Source organism: Ranitomeya variabilis, chromosome 3 (assembly GCF_051348905.1).
Source record: "Ranitomeya variabilis isolate aRanVar5 chromosome 3, aRanVar5.hap1, whole genome shotgun sequence".
Lineage (NCBI taxonomy): Eukaryota > Metazoa > Chordata > Amphibia > Anura > Dendrobatidae > Ranitomeya > Ranitomeya variabilis.
In genome coordinates, this window is record NC_135234.1 from 28,401,741 (window position 1) to 28,418,567 (window position 16,827).

Below are 16,827 nucleotides of genomic sequence, written 5' to 3' on the forward strand. Positions count from 1 at the left end.
TGGTGGGCTCGCTCTCTCGGCAGGTTTTTTGTGGTACCAAGTTCTTTCCATTTGATGATAATGGATTTGACAGTGCTCCAGAGAATCATCAGAGATTGGGATATTTTATTATAACCCAACCCTGACTTGTTCTTCTCAACAACTTGGTCCCTGACATGTTTGCAGATCTCCTTGGTCTTCATGGTGTTTGCTTAGTGATGTCTCTTGTTAATGGTGTTGTAGCCTCTGTGGCCTTTCAGGAAAGGTAAAGTGTATATACTGACAGAGGTGACACATAGATGGCACACGGGGACATCCTCTCACTAAGCATGGGACTTAGGAAGGGAATTGCTTGCACATTTAAGGGCTTCGTAGCAAAAGGTGTGAATACATATGCACATGTCAATTTTTGTTTTATCCCAGAAATTTAATTTTTGCATTTATTTTTCTCATTTCACCAATTTAGACTATTTAGTGCTGATGGATCACACACAAATCGGATTACAAAAATATTTAAAAACAGGTTGTAATGTTAAAAGAATAGGTAAAAAACCAAAGGGGTGATGAATACTTTTGCAAGCCACTGTATATGACCTTGTTGCGTCTTCATTGTGTAAAACTATTATAGCAGTGTTAGTAGTACTATGTAATGTATGGCAAAGTCATATGCTAACTGTATAGTACTATTATTATTATTATGTGGGCACTATACGGCACTATTACATGGTCACTATACAACATTGCTATTTGTTCTGTGGTACTATTACTTAAGCACTTTATAACAGTATTATGTATTCACTACATGGCATTGTTATGTGTTTATGTGCTCACTTCTTGGTATGGCACTATTATATACATATATATATATATACACTGGATGGCAGGATTATGCGCTACATGACATTGATATGAACTTATTGTATGTTACTATTATGTAATCACTGTTTGGCAGTATGAAGTGTTTCCTATATGGCATTATTATTAGTGATAAGCGAACGTGCTCAGATGAAGTGTTATCTGCCATGCTCGGGTGCTAACCGAGTGACTTCGGGGTGCTGAGATAATACGTTCCAGTCCCCGCAGGCTGCATGTCTCGTGGCTGTTCAACAGCTGCAGCACATGGAGGGATTGTTTGTTAGGTGAACAGCCGCGAGACATCCAGCCGCGAGGACTCGAACATAGTATTCGAGCACGCCGAGCTCAGCACCCGAGCATGGCGGATGACACCTTATACATTGGCAGGCAGGATGGTGATCTAGATATGAATGAATAGTGCGGTACTATTAGACACTGGCACGATTACATGCTCATTATATGGTACAGTTATCTGCTTATTGTACGGTACTATTATGTAGACGCTCAGGCAGTATTACTTGTTTACTACATGAGATTGCTATGTGTTTGTTTGACACTCAGTGGCAGTATTTTGTGTTCCCCATATGGCACTGTTATGTGTTCACTGTATGGTAGAGAGTGATAAAACTAAAAATTACCGTAAGTCCTTCATTTGGAGCCGCGTCCCCCATTTTTATATACCTTGTATTTCCTGATTGCATTGGGTTCAAATTTTCTATTTTTTTTTTATGAACTAATCTCCTGTGTTTTTTCACCTTCTTTTTAGGATCTAGATTTCTCATTACATCATCGGGAGCATTATATATAACAGATGTACAGAATGAAGATGGACTAAACAATTACCGGTGCACCACGCGGCACAAATACACCGGAGAAACGCGCCAGAGTAACAGCGCTAGGCTGACTGTATTAGGTAATGTGATTGCTTTACTCATTTTATGGCAGAAGAGATGACGGTATTACTAATATTCTCAGGAAGGCCACTAGCGTAGCAAATATCCAGGAGTACAGATCATTGCCTTCTAGTGGAAGAAAGAGGTAGTCAAGATTTTCAGTACCAAAGAAAACGAGCTCTGCAGCCTTAGGCCTCATTCAGACATCCGTGTTTATTCACGTACGCAAAAAAAAAAAGTGATCACTGTTTTGGATTTGAGTTTTATCAGTGTTTTTTCCATGTGTTTCATCAAAGTTTTGTAAAAATAACAATGGTAAAAGAAGGTACCCTTTATCTTTATTCCTGATTCACTAGTGTAGCTAAAGCAGCTGATTTATGTGTGTGTGTGTATATATATATATGTGGCTGTGTGTGTGTGTATATGTATATATAGAGAGAGAATACGGTATAACATCACATGCAATTGCAAAGTAAACTCATAAATATGCGGATACTAGGAGGATGAGCAAAGCTGAGCTGAATTATTCATGTTATTTATAGGGAATGCGGCTTGATTTCCTCACTCATAAATCTAAAATGGTTCTGCAAGTAATTGTGCAGGTGGTTAACCCGGATCCCCAGAGCGACAGTCACCTGGAATAACCCGTCGTTTATCACAATATTCATCAATAGTTCAATGAGTTTCAGCATGCACTTTACTAAGAAGAGCCACCAATGAATTGTGTATTACTGTATATGCCGTCATGTACGGGGTCTAGCCACATCATTTACAATCTATTGTCTTTGTGTAGGCTCTTTTAAAGCATAATATACATTTTATGCACTATTATACAGTTTATAGATGTGTAATCTACATAAAACTGAGTCACTGTGTACATAATTACATTACTGATCCTGAGTTACATCCTGTATTATACTCCAGAGCTGCACTCACTATTCTGCTGGTGCAGTCACTGTGTACATACATTACATTACTGATCCTGAGTTACATCCTGTATTATACCCCAGAGCTGCACTCACTATTCTGCTGGTGCAGTCACTGTGTACATACATTACATTACTGATCCTAAGTTACCTCCTGTATTATACTCCAGAGCTGCACTCACTATTCTGCTGGTGCAGTCACTGTGTACATACATTACATTACTGATCCTGAGTTACCTCCTGTATTATACTCCAGAGCTGCACTCACTATTCTGCTGGTGCAGTCACTGTGTACATACATTACATTACTGATCCTGAGTTACATCCTGTATTATACCCCAGAGCTGCACTCACTATTCTGCTGGTGCAGTCACTGTGTACATACATTACATTACTGATCCTGAGTTACATCCTGTATTATCCTCCAGAGCTGCACTCACTATTCTGCTGGTGCAGTCACTGTGTACATACATTACATTACTGATCCTGAGTTACATCCTGTATTATACTCCAGAGCTGCACTCACTATTCTGCTGGTGCAGTCACTGTGTACATACATTACATTACTGATCCTGAGTTACATCCTGTATTATACCCCAGAGCTGCACTCACTATTCTGCTGGTGCAGTCACTGTGTACATACATTACTGATCCTGAGTTACATCCTGTATTATACTCCAGAGCTGCACTCACTATTCTGCTGGTGCAATCACTGTGTACATACATTACATTACTGATCTTGAGTTACATCCTGTATTATACTCCAGAGCTGCACTCACTATTTTGCTGGTGCAGTCACTATGTATATACATTACATTACTGATCCTAAGTAGAGAACTTGTTCAGAAAATGTTCTCCAATCAAATTCGGCACAGACGTATCTCATTGGGATTCATGTTTGGATTCCCTAACATTTTTCCTCAAAGTCGGCTAAATGTGGGCGCAGTTCGCACCTTCCAGCATCTAACTAGTTTGTACTAAGAGTGTTGTGCAGTCAGGAGTCCACATTTCCTAACCAAAATCATTTGGGCTAATAGTAGTGGATCGCCCCCCAAGGGCAGTGGGGTACTCGGTACCGGGTCCGGCCCGTGGCCCTGGGACGTCCGTGTAAAAGGGAAAGGTCTTTAAGGGGAATGTTCGTGATGCCACCTGTAGTATTCGGTCTGGGTAACTGATGCTGCTTTAAGGGGTCCGCTGGGGTGATGTTATGGCAGCTAGATGGTATACCTTCCCACAGGTGAAGTGTATCCCCAGGGCTTCCCGGTGAGTAGATGGTGAATGATGATTGGCGCAGAGAAGAACGAGGACACAAGGTTGCAGTCTCGATTTGGAGCGCCCCCACGTTAAGGGCAATGGGGTACTCGGTACCGGGTCCTTCGGTTCGGGGAATGTCACGGTGACCCGACCCGGTGTGTGGCCCTTTGAGGGGCGTCCAATTAAAGGTGTAGTTTATATGATGTTCGTGACGCCACCTGTGGTATTCGGTCAGGGTGACCGACGCTGCTTAGGGGTCCACTGGGGTGATGTTATGGCAGCTAGATGGTATACCTTCCCACAGGTGAAGCGTATCCCCAGGGCTTCCCAGAGTGTAAATGGTGATGGTGTAAGGCGCGGTGAATAACGAGGACACAAGGTTGCAGTCTCTTTACCTTTTACTGAAGGCTTCAGTGTCCACAGTCCTGGGCGCCGGATCACGGGGTAGGCAGAGTCCGGCCGGTCTGAAGGCAAATCCAGAGTCTCCTTTTCCAGGTGGAATGCAATAGCCTTCCTATGCGCACAGTAACACAGTAGGTCCTCACTTGCTTAAGCTCTAATGAAGTCCTCACTGTTATTACTCTTCTCTCTCTGTTCCCCGTGGTCGGATAGAACAAAACCCGTATGACTGATGGCCTGAGGCTTGTTTATAGGGACCCTAGAGACGCCCCGACCCCCACAAGTTGCCACCGTGTCTTCTTAGGTATTCTAGGTCGGGCAGCCAACTTGGAATTGACTGTCCTGCCAGTCTCTGAAGCAATGGCGTAGAGCACTTTACTCCCTCGGTATCCTGGCTACCGGAACGCGCACCAGAAGGATGCAGCTCCTCACGTCTACTATCCTCTCTGGTATCCACTTGTTGCTATGCCTTCATTTCTCACTCACTAGAACACGCTTCCTTTCAATGTCTCTTCCTTTGGATGCTGCCTCATGGGGTGCAGGCGCAGCTCCGTGTACCCTCGTCCTCCTCAGACCAAAGTCTGGATCTGCTGGAGGTCACTCCAGACAGCTCGGCCTGGAGACCTTTCTCTCTCGGTCTCCAGCCAGGAACTCTCTGACTTCCTAACCAACCCACCAGTTTTACCTAACTGTGAGGAGTGGCCTAATAGATAGAACCTTTGCTCTCCCTGGTGGACTGGAGTATGAAGTGTGTGGTGTGTCTGTGATACCTGGACAGGAGATCTCCTTTATTGCCTCCAGACGTAATATTGCTCCCCCGGGTGGAGGAACAACATTACTGCAGCAACCAGGACTCTGGGGCGCTGCATTTACATTTACTGAAGACTTCAGCATCCACAGTCCAGGGCACCAGATTACAGGGCAGGCAGAGTCCAGCCGGTTTGGAGGCAAGTCCAGAGTTCCCTTATCCAGGTGGAAATCAGTAGCCTTCCTTTGCGCTGCGGTGGTGTAGTCCCTTACTGCCTATGGCTTCACATAAGGGTCTCACAGATGCGATGTTTCGCTCTCTCTGTCCCCCATTTAGGATAGGACAAAACCCGTATGACTGGCGACTTGAGCCTGTTTATAGGGTCTCTTAGATAACTTGGCTCTGTAGGTGTCACCGTGCCTCCAGGGTGTAGGTGCAGACAGTTAACCTGCAATTAGCTGTCCTGCCGGTCTCTGAAATAAGGCGTAGAGGTCCTTACTCCCTCGGTGTTCCGGCTACCGGGATTTTGCACCTCAGAAGGAGACAGCTTAAGCGGGGCTAGTCCCCTTCTGGTATCCTCTCCTTTGCTTTGACTTCCTTCACGCTCGCTGCAATACAGTTCTGCCTTTCAATGTCGCTTTCTGGGAGCTGCAGCTCTGAGGGCATGCACAGCTCCTTTAATCTTCTGTCCTCCTCAGACTCTGGTCTGGAACTCACAGAACTCCTGTCTGGAGCTCTGCCGGGAACTGAACTCACTCTCCCTACAGACTACCAGTTATGTATATATACTAGCTGAAGAGCCCGGCGTTGCCTGGGCATAGTAAATATCTGTTAGTTATAGCACCTCACTTCTCTTATTTTCCCATCACGCCTCTCATTTTCTCCCTTACACCTCTCATTTTCCCCCTCACTCTTATTTTCCCCCTCACTCCTCTCATTCCCCCCTCACTCCTCTCATTCCCCCCTAACACTTGTCGTTTCGACCTCACATCTGTCATTTTCCGATCACTCCACTATTTTCCCTCACTCCTCTCATTTTGCACTCACACCTTTTCATTTTCACCTCACACCTCTCATTTTCCCCTCAATATATACATGTTTGTCATCTCCCTTATATATAGTATACACCTGTATGTCATCTCCTGTATATAGTATATATCTGTATGTCATCTCCCCTGTAAATAGTATATACCTGCTGTATGTCATCTCCTGTATATTGTATATACCTATCTGTCATCTCCTGCATATAGTATATAACTGTATGTCATCTCTTCTGTATATACTATATACCTGTATGTCATCTCCTCCTATATATAGTATATACCTGTATGTCATCTCCTGTATATAGTATATACCTGTATGTCATCTCCCCTGTATATAGTATATACCTGCTGTATGTCATCTCCTCCTTTATATACCTGTATGTCATCTCCTTCTGTATATAGTATATACGTGTGTCATCTCCTCCTGTATATATTATATACCTGTAAGTCATCTCCACCTGTATGTAGTATATACCTGTATGTCATCTGCTCCTGTATATAGTATATAGCTGTGTGTCATCTCCTCCTGTATATAGTATGTACCTGTATGTCAACTCCTCCTGTATATAGTATATACCTGTGTGTCATCTCCTATATATAGTATATACCTGTGTGTCATCTGCTCCTGTATGTAGTATATATCTGTGTGTCATCTCCTCCTATATATAGTATATACGTGTGTCATCTCCCTTGTATATAGTATATACGTGTGTCATCTCCTGTATATAGTATATACCTGTGTGTCATCTCCCCTGTATATAGTATATACCTGTTTGTCATCCCCGCTGTATATAGTATATACCTGTGTGTCATATCCCCTGTATATACTATATACCTGTGTGTCATCTCCCCTGTATATAGTATGTACCTGTATGTCATCTCCCCTGTATATAGTATATACCAGTCTGTCATCTCCTGTATATAGTACATACCTGTGTGTCATCTCCCCTGTATATAGTATATATGTGTGTCATCTCCCCTCTATATAGTATATACCTGTGTGTCATCTCCTGTATATAGTATATATCTGTGTGTCAATGCCTCCTGTATATAGTATATATCTGTGTCATCTCCTCCTGTATATAGTATATATCTGTAAGTCATCTCATCCTGTATATAGTATATACCTGTGTGTCATCTCCTATATATAGTATATACCTGTGTGTCATCTGCTCCTGTATGTAGTATATATCTGTGTGTCATCTCCTCCTATATATAGTATATACGTGTGTCATCTCCCTTGTATATAGTATATACGTGTGTCATCTCCTGTATATAGTATATACCTGTGTGTCATCTCCCCCTGCATATAGTATATACCTGTTTGTCATCTCCCCTGTATATAGTATATACCTGTGTGTCATATCCCCTGTATATACTATATACCTGTGTGTCATCTCCCCTGTATATAGTATGTACCTGTATGTCATCTCCCCTGTATATAGTATATACCAGTCTGTCATCTCCTGTATATAGTATATACCTGTGTGTCATCTCCCCTGTATATAGTATATATGTGTGTCATCTCCCCTCTATATAGTATATACCTGTGTGTCATCTCCTCCTGTATATAGTATATATCTGTGTGTCAATGCCTCCTATATATAGTATATATGTGTGTCATCTCCTCCTGTATATAGTATATATCTGTAAGTCATCTCACCCTGTATATAGTATATACCTGTAAGTCATCTCCTCCTGTGTATAGTATATATCTGTATGTCATCTCCTGTATAGTATATATCTGTGTGTCATCTCCTCCTGTATATAGTATATACCTGTAAGTCATCTCTTCCTGTATATAGTATATACCTGTAAGTCATCTCCTCCTGTATATAGTATATATCTGTATGTCATCTCCTGTATATAGTATATACCTGTATGTCATCTCCCCTGTATATAATATATACCTGTGTCATCTCCCCTGTATATAGTATATATCTGTGTGTCATCTCCTCCTGTATATAGTATATACCTGTGTGTCATCTCCCCTGTAAATAGTATATACCTGTGTGTCATCTCTCCTGTATATAGTATATATCTGTGTGTCATCTCCTCCTGTGTTAGACCTCGTTCACACGTTATTTGCTCAGTATTTTTACCTCAGTATGTGTAAGCTAACTTGGCAGCCTGATAAATCCCCAGCCAACAGGATTTGTGTGTGTGAATGTGTGTATGTGTGTGTGTATGTCCGGGATTGGCCTCTGCACTGTCGCAGCTACAGCCACAAAATTTTGCACAGTCACACGTCTGGACCCCGAGAGCGTCATAGGCTATGTTGTGAGGCGAAATTTTAACCCCGCGCGTTCCAATTCACCAAACAATTTTGCCCCTATCTACATAATGGGGAAATTATTGTTGTGGCTGTTGTGGCTGTAGCTGCGACAGTGCAGATGCAAATCCCGGACATACACACACACATACACACACACACACACATTCAGCTTTATATATTAGATATGGGGAGTGACCTAATAAATACAGTAGGGTCAGGAGCTTCCCCTGGTGGTCTGGAGTGTGAAATGTGTTGCATGTTTGTGATACCTGGATGCAGTTATCCTTCTTTGCCTCCAAACGGAGCATCACTCTCCCCGAGAGGAAAACAATACCCCTGCGACGACCAGGACCCTTGGGAGCCACAGTAGTGTGCCTCCTGCCTGTACAACATCTCCGCAAATAAATGCTGATTGTTAATTTAGTCCAGGTGACTGACAGTTCTGTGCCTAGAGTTGTGAAACAGCTGTTTAAAAGAGGGGAAGGGTACATCCAACATGAGTGGGAAAAAGCAAAGTTGTGGTGGAAGCGGAGATAGGCTTGTGTTCAATGTGTATATGGGGTAGGTGGTAATGTTACTGCCTCGTCCTGTCCTAAGACAACTGACAACGTTGTTACTGGACGGGCTACTCGACTCCCTTTATTTGGCAGCTGCATAGCGGTATGCCTTGTAGATGAGGGCCAGAAGCCAGAATGAGCATCTGCTCCAGTGGATGGCAAGCGCTGCAACAAGTAATGTAATGTATGTACACAGTGACTGCACCAGCAGAATAGTGAGTGCAGCTCTGGAGTATAATACAGGATGTAACTCAGGATCAGTAATGTAATGTATGTACACAGTGACTGCACCAGCAGAATAGTGAGTGCAGCTCTGATCAGCTGTTTGGTATACATCACTGAGCAGTGTAACTGTTATACCAGCTCTAAGGTGTGCTAAAATATCAGAAAGCAGCAGCATGGAGAATATTATACAGCTGTACTGAGTAGTGAAGCTGTGATGCCATCTCTGTATGAGATAAAATACTCACGATCATCATGGTGTACATTATATAGCAGTACTGAGCGTTGTAGCAGTGATTCCAGCTTTGGATGAGATAAAACATGTAGCAGCATGGAGTACATTATACAGCAGTACTGAGAAGTGTAGCTGTGTTGCCAGCTGAGGTGAGATAAAATGCTTACCAGAAAGCAGCATGTTGGATAATATACAGCAGTATTAAGCAATGTAGCTGTGAATCCAGCTCTAGCACTTACTGGGAAGCAGCACTACTGGTCTGTGGTTGTCTCTGCTTCTCTCTTTCACTTTGCTCCTCCTCTCCCTCAGTAATCTGGCAGTTCCTCTTACTTTGGCTAAGTTGTATAATGAGTTCAGGAGGCAGTGGCCGTAATGGCTCATAAGTGGATAAAGAAGCAGATGTTCTTCAAAGTTTTTTTTAATAATGATATATTCCCCCCCCCTTCCCCCTCTGTCATGTTCCTTTTTCTCCAGATTCTACATGGATTTTTTCACTTTTTACCTTCTTTTTTTCTCTTGCAGATCAAGTGAATTCATCTCCAACCATTATTGATAAGTTTGAGCAGATCACAGTAATGGTGGGACAGAGAGTGGAGCTTCCATGCAAAGCATCCGGCTACCCCATCCCAAGTACCCGCTGGCTGAAGGATAACGTCCAGCTGGAAATGGACAGTAGGTTCAGGAACACTGTGGTTGGTTTTCTGATTGAGAACACCAGGCCGTCCGATACCGGAACGTACGTCTGTGAGGTGTGGAACGCCTACGGCAATGCGGAGGTGATAGGATCGCTGAATGTAAAACGTAAGTCATGTGTTCCTAGTGGGAAAGTCTCAACAATCTGTGGTTGCATCAAAGACTCGGTTTTAGGTCCCAGCGAAGAGCACTCACCGCCCAACACAGCGTGCATTAGTCCCATTCTTCCGCTCATTTTAAGATTCCTATGGGGGAGACCCCCAACGGTCACATATCAATGTAATATCATGGAAACCGGATTGTCCAAGAGTAGAAAACCACATCATGTCTGCCCATGGCTTTATCTGGAATATCAGCTCCGCTCCATAGACTTGGTCCCAGCAGTGCTGTGTGATTTTTCACCCCTTTCGCCCTTTATTTTTAGCGATATGAGGGCCTGCCTGTTGCGGGACGAGTTGTAGCTTTCCATGAAACCATTCACTATACCATATAATATACTGAAAAATGGGGGGAAAAGCCTACTGCGGTGAAATGTTGAAAATAATGCAATTACCCTTTGTTTTTTGGGGGGTTTAGTTTTTTTTACTGCCTTCATTGTACAATATAAAAGACCTGGCAACATGATTCTCTGTCTAGTTCAATAGGATTCTGGCGATCCCATTTTTTTTTTTAATATAAGTGGTATAATTTTTTTTTGAAATTTATAAGCAAAAAATTAAATTTACTCAGACCCAATATCTTTTATATTTTTCCTTTGATAGTCTTTTTCACGCTGAGCTGCAGTGTTGAATTATATCATTGTGGGTTACTTACGATCCCTTTTTTCTTTTTTATTTAGAGGTGCGTGATGATTGAACAAAAAAATTTCTGGCCTTTTGATCTTGTTTTTACTGTACAAATTAACTAATTTTATATTTTGATAGATCGGACACTTACTGATGCAGCAATAAGGATTATATTTATTTTTTATTTAGTTTTAAACTCGTAAAATGGTTGATTTAAACTTTTATATATTTACATTTTTTTTCTTGTTTTTTATTTTAAGGGCTTTGAATCTGTAATCATTTCATCTTGTGTCCTTGGTACTGCAGTACTACAGTATGGCATGATATAAAGATGATAGTCAAAGATGGCAGCCATGGCATTTCATGATTTAGGTGGAGATGGGGGGAATGGGAGCCTGAGTGATGTACATATATAGCAAGAGTGGAAAATCAGCAAAAAGAAGATAAATTATAAAAATTTTGGATTATTATACTTGTTGACTGTAGAGCCGATAGTTCTCGGTTACTATAGTAGTTTAATATCAGAGCCAGATAAAAGACTGCATTAACGATTTCTGCAGATTTATTATCTCTTATGGGAGAAATAAAAAAAATTCTGTCTAAACACACCCCCACCCAAAGTATTATTACCGAAGTGCGATTGTTCTGCATTCGGCACATGACCGTTGTGCGTGACGGCCTAAGTAGTACTTAAAAGGGAAATAAAAGGAGGCAGCCAGCGGGGTAGTGCCATCTGCTGAAGAGCGATAATCATGTACAGATGTGATTTCAATTATCCAAATTGAGTGACATTAACAGATGCAATAAAACCCAACTGGTTCTGCAAAGGCTTCAGTGCATCAGTCATAAGCAAAGAATCAGACACACTTCTACATAGGGGCAGTATTATAGTAGTTATATCCTTGTACATAGGAGCAGTATTATAGTAGTTATATTCTTGTACATAGGAGCAGTATTATAGTAGTTATATTCTTGTACATAGGAGCAGTATTATAGTAGTTATATTCTTGTACATAGGGGCAGTATTATAGTAGTTATATTCTTGTACATAGGGGCAGTATTATAGTAGTTATATTCTTGTACATAGGAGCAGTATTATAGTAGTTATATTCTTGTACATAGGAGCAGTATTATAGTAGTTACATTCTTGTACATAGGGGGCAGTATTATAGTAGTTATATTCTTGTACATAGGGGGCAGTATTATAGTAGCTATATTCTTGTATATAGGAGCAGTATTATAGTAGTTATATTCATGTACATAGGAGCAGTAATATAGTAGTTATATTCTTTTACATGGGGCAGTATTATAGTAGTTATATTCTTGTACATAGGAGCAGTATTATAGTAGTTATACTCTTGTACATGGGAGCAGTGATATAGTAGTTATATTCTTGTACATAGGAGCAGTTTTAATCGTAGTTATACTCTTGTACATGGGAGCAGTATTATAGTAGTTATATTCTTGTACATAGGAGCAGTATTATAGTAGTTATATTCTTGTACATAGGAGCAGTATTATAGTAGTTATATTCTTGTACATAGGGGGCAGTATTATAGTAGTTATATTCTTGTACATAGTGAGCAGTGTTATAGTAGTTATATTCTTGTACATAGGAGCAGTATTATAGTAGTTATATTCTTGTACATAGGAGCAGTATTATAGTAGTTATATTCTTGTACATAGGAGCAGTATTATAGTAGTTATATTCTTGTACATAGGAGCAGTATTATAGTAGTTATATTCTTGTACATAGGGGGCAGTATTATAGTAGTTATATTCTTGTACATAGGGGCAGTATTATAGTAGTTATATTCTTGTACATAGGGGCAGTATTATAGTAGTTATATTCTTGCACATAGGAGCAGTATTATAGTAGTTATATTCTTATGCATAAAAAAAAGAAAATATTGGCACATTTATATTATCTTCTTGTTAGTTATCCTCTTGCCTTTTGCAATCTTTTAATCTCCTGATTTTTTTCTTCGTTCATTTTTGCAGAACCTCTTAAGGTGACAATCAGTCCACGGAAAGTGAAGACCAGCGTTGGAAGCCAAGTGACGCTATCATGTAGTGTGTCCGGTTCAGATGATCCTGACATCTCCTGGTACAGGAACGGCGACATCATCAACGCTGGGAGTAACGTCAGAATCACTGGTGTCAACCGTGAAACCCTCATCATGGACGCAATGGCAAAAAGTGACAATGGTGCTTACCAGTGCTTTGTACGCAAAAACCGGATGTCTGCCCAGGATTATGTGCTGGTAGTGCTGGAAGGTTCGTTATTGCTTTTTTAAAATATATATTAGGTAAAGGAGATGGCCGATTGGTCATAGCCGGTATCACTGTGGCCCGGTCTGGAGATCCACTTGCTCCTCTTTTGGAACTATTGTTCTTTTGGATTTTCATTAAAATACAATAAGCTAGCTGGATGGTGTCAGGTCTTACCAAGGAGGGGATCACTTATTTTTGTATGGGGACCCATTGGTTACATAGCTTATTACTCATTCTCTGACTGATAATAGGTTTCTCCAGATCACAAGTCCAGAGCTTCCTCTCATGTTTCTACGTTTTGCCTTTTGCTGAACTCTTCCCATTTACTGATCCTGAGTTCCAGCCTCTAGAGCTGCATTCACAATTCTGCAGGTACATAGGGGCAGGAGTATTTTCTGCACAATCCTTGTTCAGCTGATTTGAGAAAAAAAACTCAGCTTCTTAGTTTTCAGCGGTGCGTCTGTGAACAGGCCTGCTGATTGTTTCCAAAAGGTACTGGCAGAATGATGGATTCATCTGTAGAGTCCAGTAAGGGTACGTTCACACAGGACTTTTTTGCTGCTTTTTTTTATGCAAATTTTCAGCTGCTTTTTACAGTACCATTAAAGCCTATGAGATTTCAGAAATCTCATGCACACACGTTGGTTTTTTGTTTGATCAGTATTTTCTGCTTTGCTGCTTTTTTTGGACATAGGGCATGTCACTTCTTTCAGCGTTTTTGCTGCGTTTTTGCAGCGTTTTTTCACCCATTGACTTGAATGGGTGATGAAAAAAACGCTGCAAAAACGCATGTAGCATTATTTGCTGCGTTTTTTGTGCAGAAAATCATGGCCAGCAGGAAGGGATCTCACAGCCAAGAGCTTAGGGGTGTGGTTAGTGAGGTGTGAAGAGCCATTGTGAGGTGTGAAGAGCCATTGTGAGGTGTCCTGATTGTGATCTATTGTGAGGGAGTTCCTGGTAGTGAGGTGTGAAGAGCCATTGTGAGGTGTCCTAGCAGCTGAAAATTGGCATAAAAAAAAAACTGCAGCAAAAATCTGCAGCAAAAAACTGCAGCAAAAATCTGCAGCAAAAAAGTCCTGTGTGAACGTACCCAAAAAACGCACCAAATACGCACCAAAAAAAGCACCTAAATTAGCATTAAAAAGCAGCAAAAAAAAGCAGCAAAAAAGTCCTGTGTGAACATACCCTAAACCTTCCTTTCCACTTGCATTTTTTCACATTGCATCTTTTTTGTCGGATGAAAAAAACGCAGCATACTTTACTATTTCCACAAAAAGATGTACGGCCTGATGCAAACCCAACTGATTGCATCATAATCAATAGGGTCTATAAAGTGACAGGTCCGATTTCTGAACAAGTTCCAAATTTCTGTTTTCATAGCGTAAATCAGAACGCAGGTGTGAAATGAGACTCGCTCACAAGTGTTTTATGTCCAAGACCGCGAGGTTACATCACACAGCCAGCGCCCATGAGAAAAGCATCATGTGCAGAGTCCAGACCTCCTTCATGAGCAGCTGCATGCAGCCGTATATCACCAAGTACAATACTGAGCATCGGATGGAGTGGTGTAAAGCCGCCACCACTGGACTCTGGAGGAGACGTGTTCTGTGCAGTGATGGATGAGTCTGGGTTTGGTGACATCTGGAAAACGTTACCCCCTGACGGCATTGTGCTCCTGTACAGATGGTGGAGGAGGATAATGATAAGGGCTGTTATCAGGGGGCGGCCGCGGCCTCTTAGTTCTAGTTTCTTAAGACATTGTGGACAGTTGTAGCTTCAGCTTTGTGGGAACAGTTTGGGGTTCGCCCTTTTCTGTTCCCCATGACTGTGCCCAGTGCACAAGCTCCATACAGACATAGAGGGAGGACATGAGCCCGGACCTCAGCCCCTCCAACAACTGGACCGGAGATGGTGGGCTCGACCTCCCCCCAACATCAGCGTCTGACCTTACAAGTGATCTTCTGGATAAAGGTGCAAAAAATTCTCACAAACGCCTCCAAAATCATGTAGAAATCCAGAAGATCGGGAGCCGCTATATCTACAGAAGAGCGATTCCATATTAATGGCTATAGATGTGTAATAGAGTGAGTGCAGGGTTGAGTATGTCACCACGGAACAGACAGACCAACTGTTAAGGGGAATTTATTAACAGGAGTAAGATTCTCCTCGCAGGGAGTAAACAGGGGGTTAATAGAGGTAAATCAAACAGTAAACAGTTAAGCGAAAACAAAAGTGTTAACGAGTGTTCTTGTAACTTATCAGTCCATGGAGGTCCTGACTGGCGGGTCCTAATTCCAGCGTGGGTACAGTCACCAGCAGAGTCCGCTTTCATGTACTCACAAGATGCAGTCTTTAGCTTTTACAGCACAGCCAGGAATCAGGGGCTCCGCACTGTTAAGTCTCTCACCAAGAATTACAGTCTCTGTACTGATACTGCGGGGACCAGGGGATCGAAGTCTCTTCTCTGTTTCCTGGGAACTGGAAACTCCGGGGTTAAGACTTTTCTCCCAGTGAAGCTGCAAGCAGGAAGTCACACAGCCACTCTGCTGCGAGTCTCAGTACACCAGGCTGACAGTCTTTCTCTGCAGCAAGAATACACACACACACTGAGCAGTTTCCTTAGTCACACTCAGGGGTCCTGGTTTGTCAGTGCGGTCACCGGGGCTGCGCGCTCAGGTCACTGTAAGGGGACACGTCGTCTCTGATTATGGAGGCTTCCAAGTCCCCACTCTCACTCCAGCCTTAGTGCCCTCACGGGGAGCACTCTGTCATGGGGAGCGCGGCGCTGCAGCCTGCTTTCTCTGGCACGCTGTCCCCTCAGTCTCGCGCGCTCTGCTCTCCCGCTCTTTTTTGACCACACCCCCCGCTCTTCCTCTCTGCCTCCAGCCGTCACATGGTCCCTTCTGTCCAGGGCAGAAAGTCCTCCCCCCAACAACCCAGCTGTCTGACTAAGTGGTTCCAGGTAAGGAGCAGGGAAAGCAACCTCCTTACAGATGTAGGATGGGAGGGTCAGAAAAGCCCCTGGAGTGAATGTGGAGGGGGCACATTTTTTGTCCATATATTAGATATATAGATAGGTTAATAGAACTTGACAGAAGAGGACGAGTCAAGGACTTATTTTTGCTGGTGATTTAATGTTTTTAATGGGCTTTTCTTCCGATGACACCTGTGGCCCCCGCTGCAGATACTCCCCCAGGAGCCTCAGGCTGATACACAGCATTGATGTGAGAAAAATAAAATCAATGATTGCGGATAGCAGCGGCGGTGGCACTATTGCTGGGATTTGTGTTTATTCATGGATGTTGCTATGTACGGGGACACTCGCCCAGCACTGTCACGGTGTTTTTTTCTGGAATTCCCCATTGTAGGGCACATGACAATTATAGATAATAACCCACAGACAGAGGCGCCAGCTGAGGCCATGATTGTCTCTGTAATTACTGATCAGCCGCGTGTCCTTCTCCGCATCTCATCTGTATGCGATATCCAGGAATAATATGGAAACCGGAGTCATTAGCTGTAAATGATGGAACTGCGAACGATTATGTCCTGTGCTGATAGAAAGGCCCAGATCACACAATGGCAGCCATCACTGTATGGGTTACCCAATACTACCTGACACTGACTAATCAGCCATGGCACTGTAGGGGAGCGCTGCGGCTCTGTGTTATAGGGGGCGCTGCGGCTGT

General features: G+C 42.6%; 1 protein-coding gene across 2 annotated transcripts in view; it reads left to right on the plus strand.

The window, feature by feature from the left end:
• Nucleotides 1-16,827, plus strand: part of DSCAM (DS cell adhesion molecule) — a 518,766-nt gene that overhangs the window by 220,871 nt on the left and 281,068 nt on the right. For both annotated transcript variants that reach the window (XM_077293859.1, XM_077293860.1), the window contains exons 4-6: nt 1,601-1,747; nt 9,909-10,187; nt 12,866-13,141. In XM_077293859.1, the coding sequence (XP_077149974.1) occupies nt 1,601-1,747; nt 9,909-10,187; nt 12,866-13,141 (702 nt within the window). The remainder of the gene's footprint in view (nt 1-1,600; nt 1,748-9,908; nt 10,188-12,865; nt 13,142-16,827) is intronic.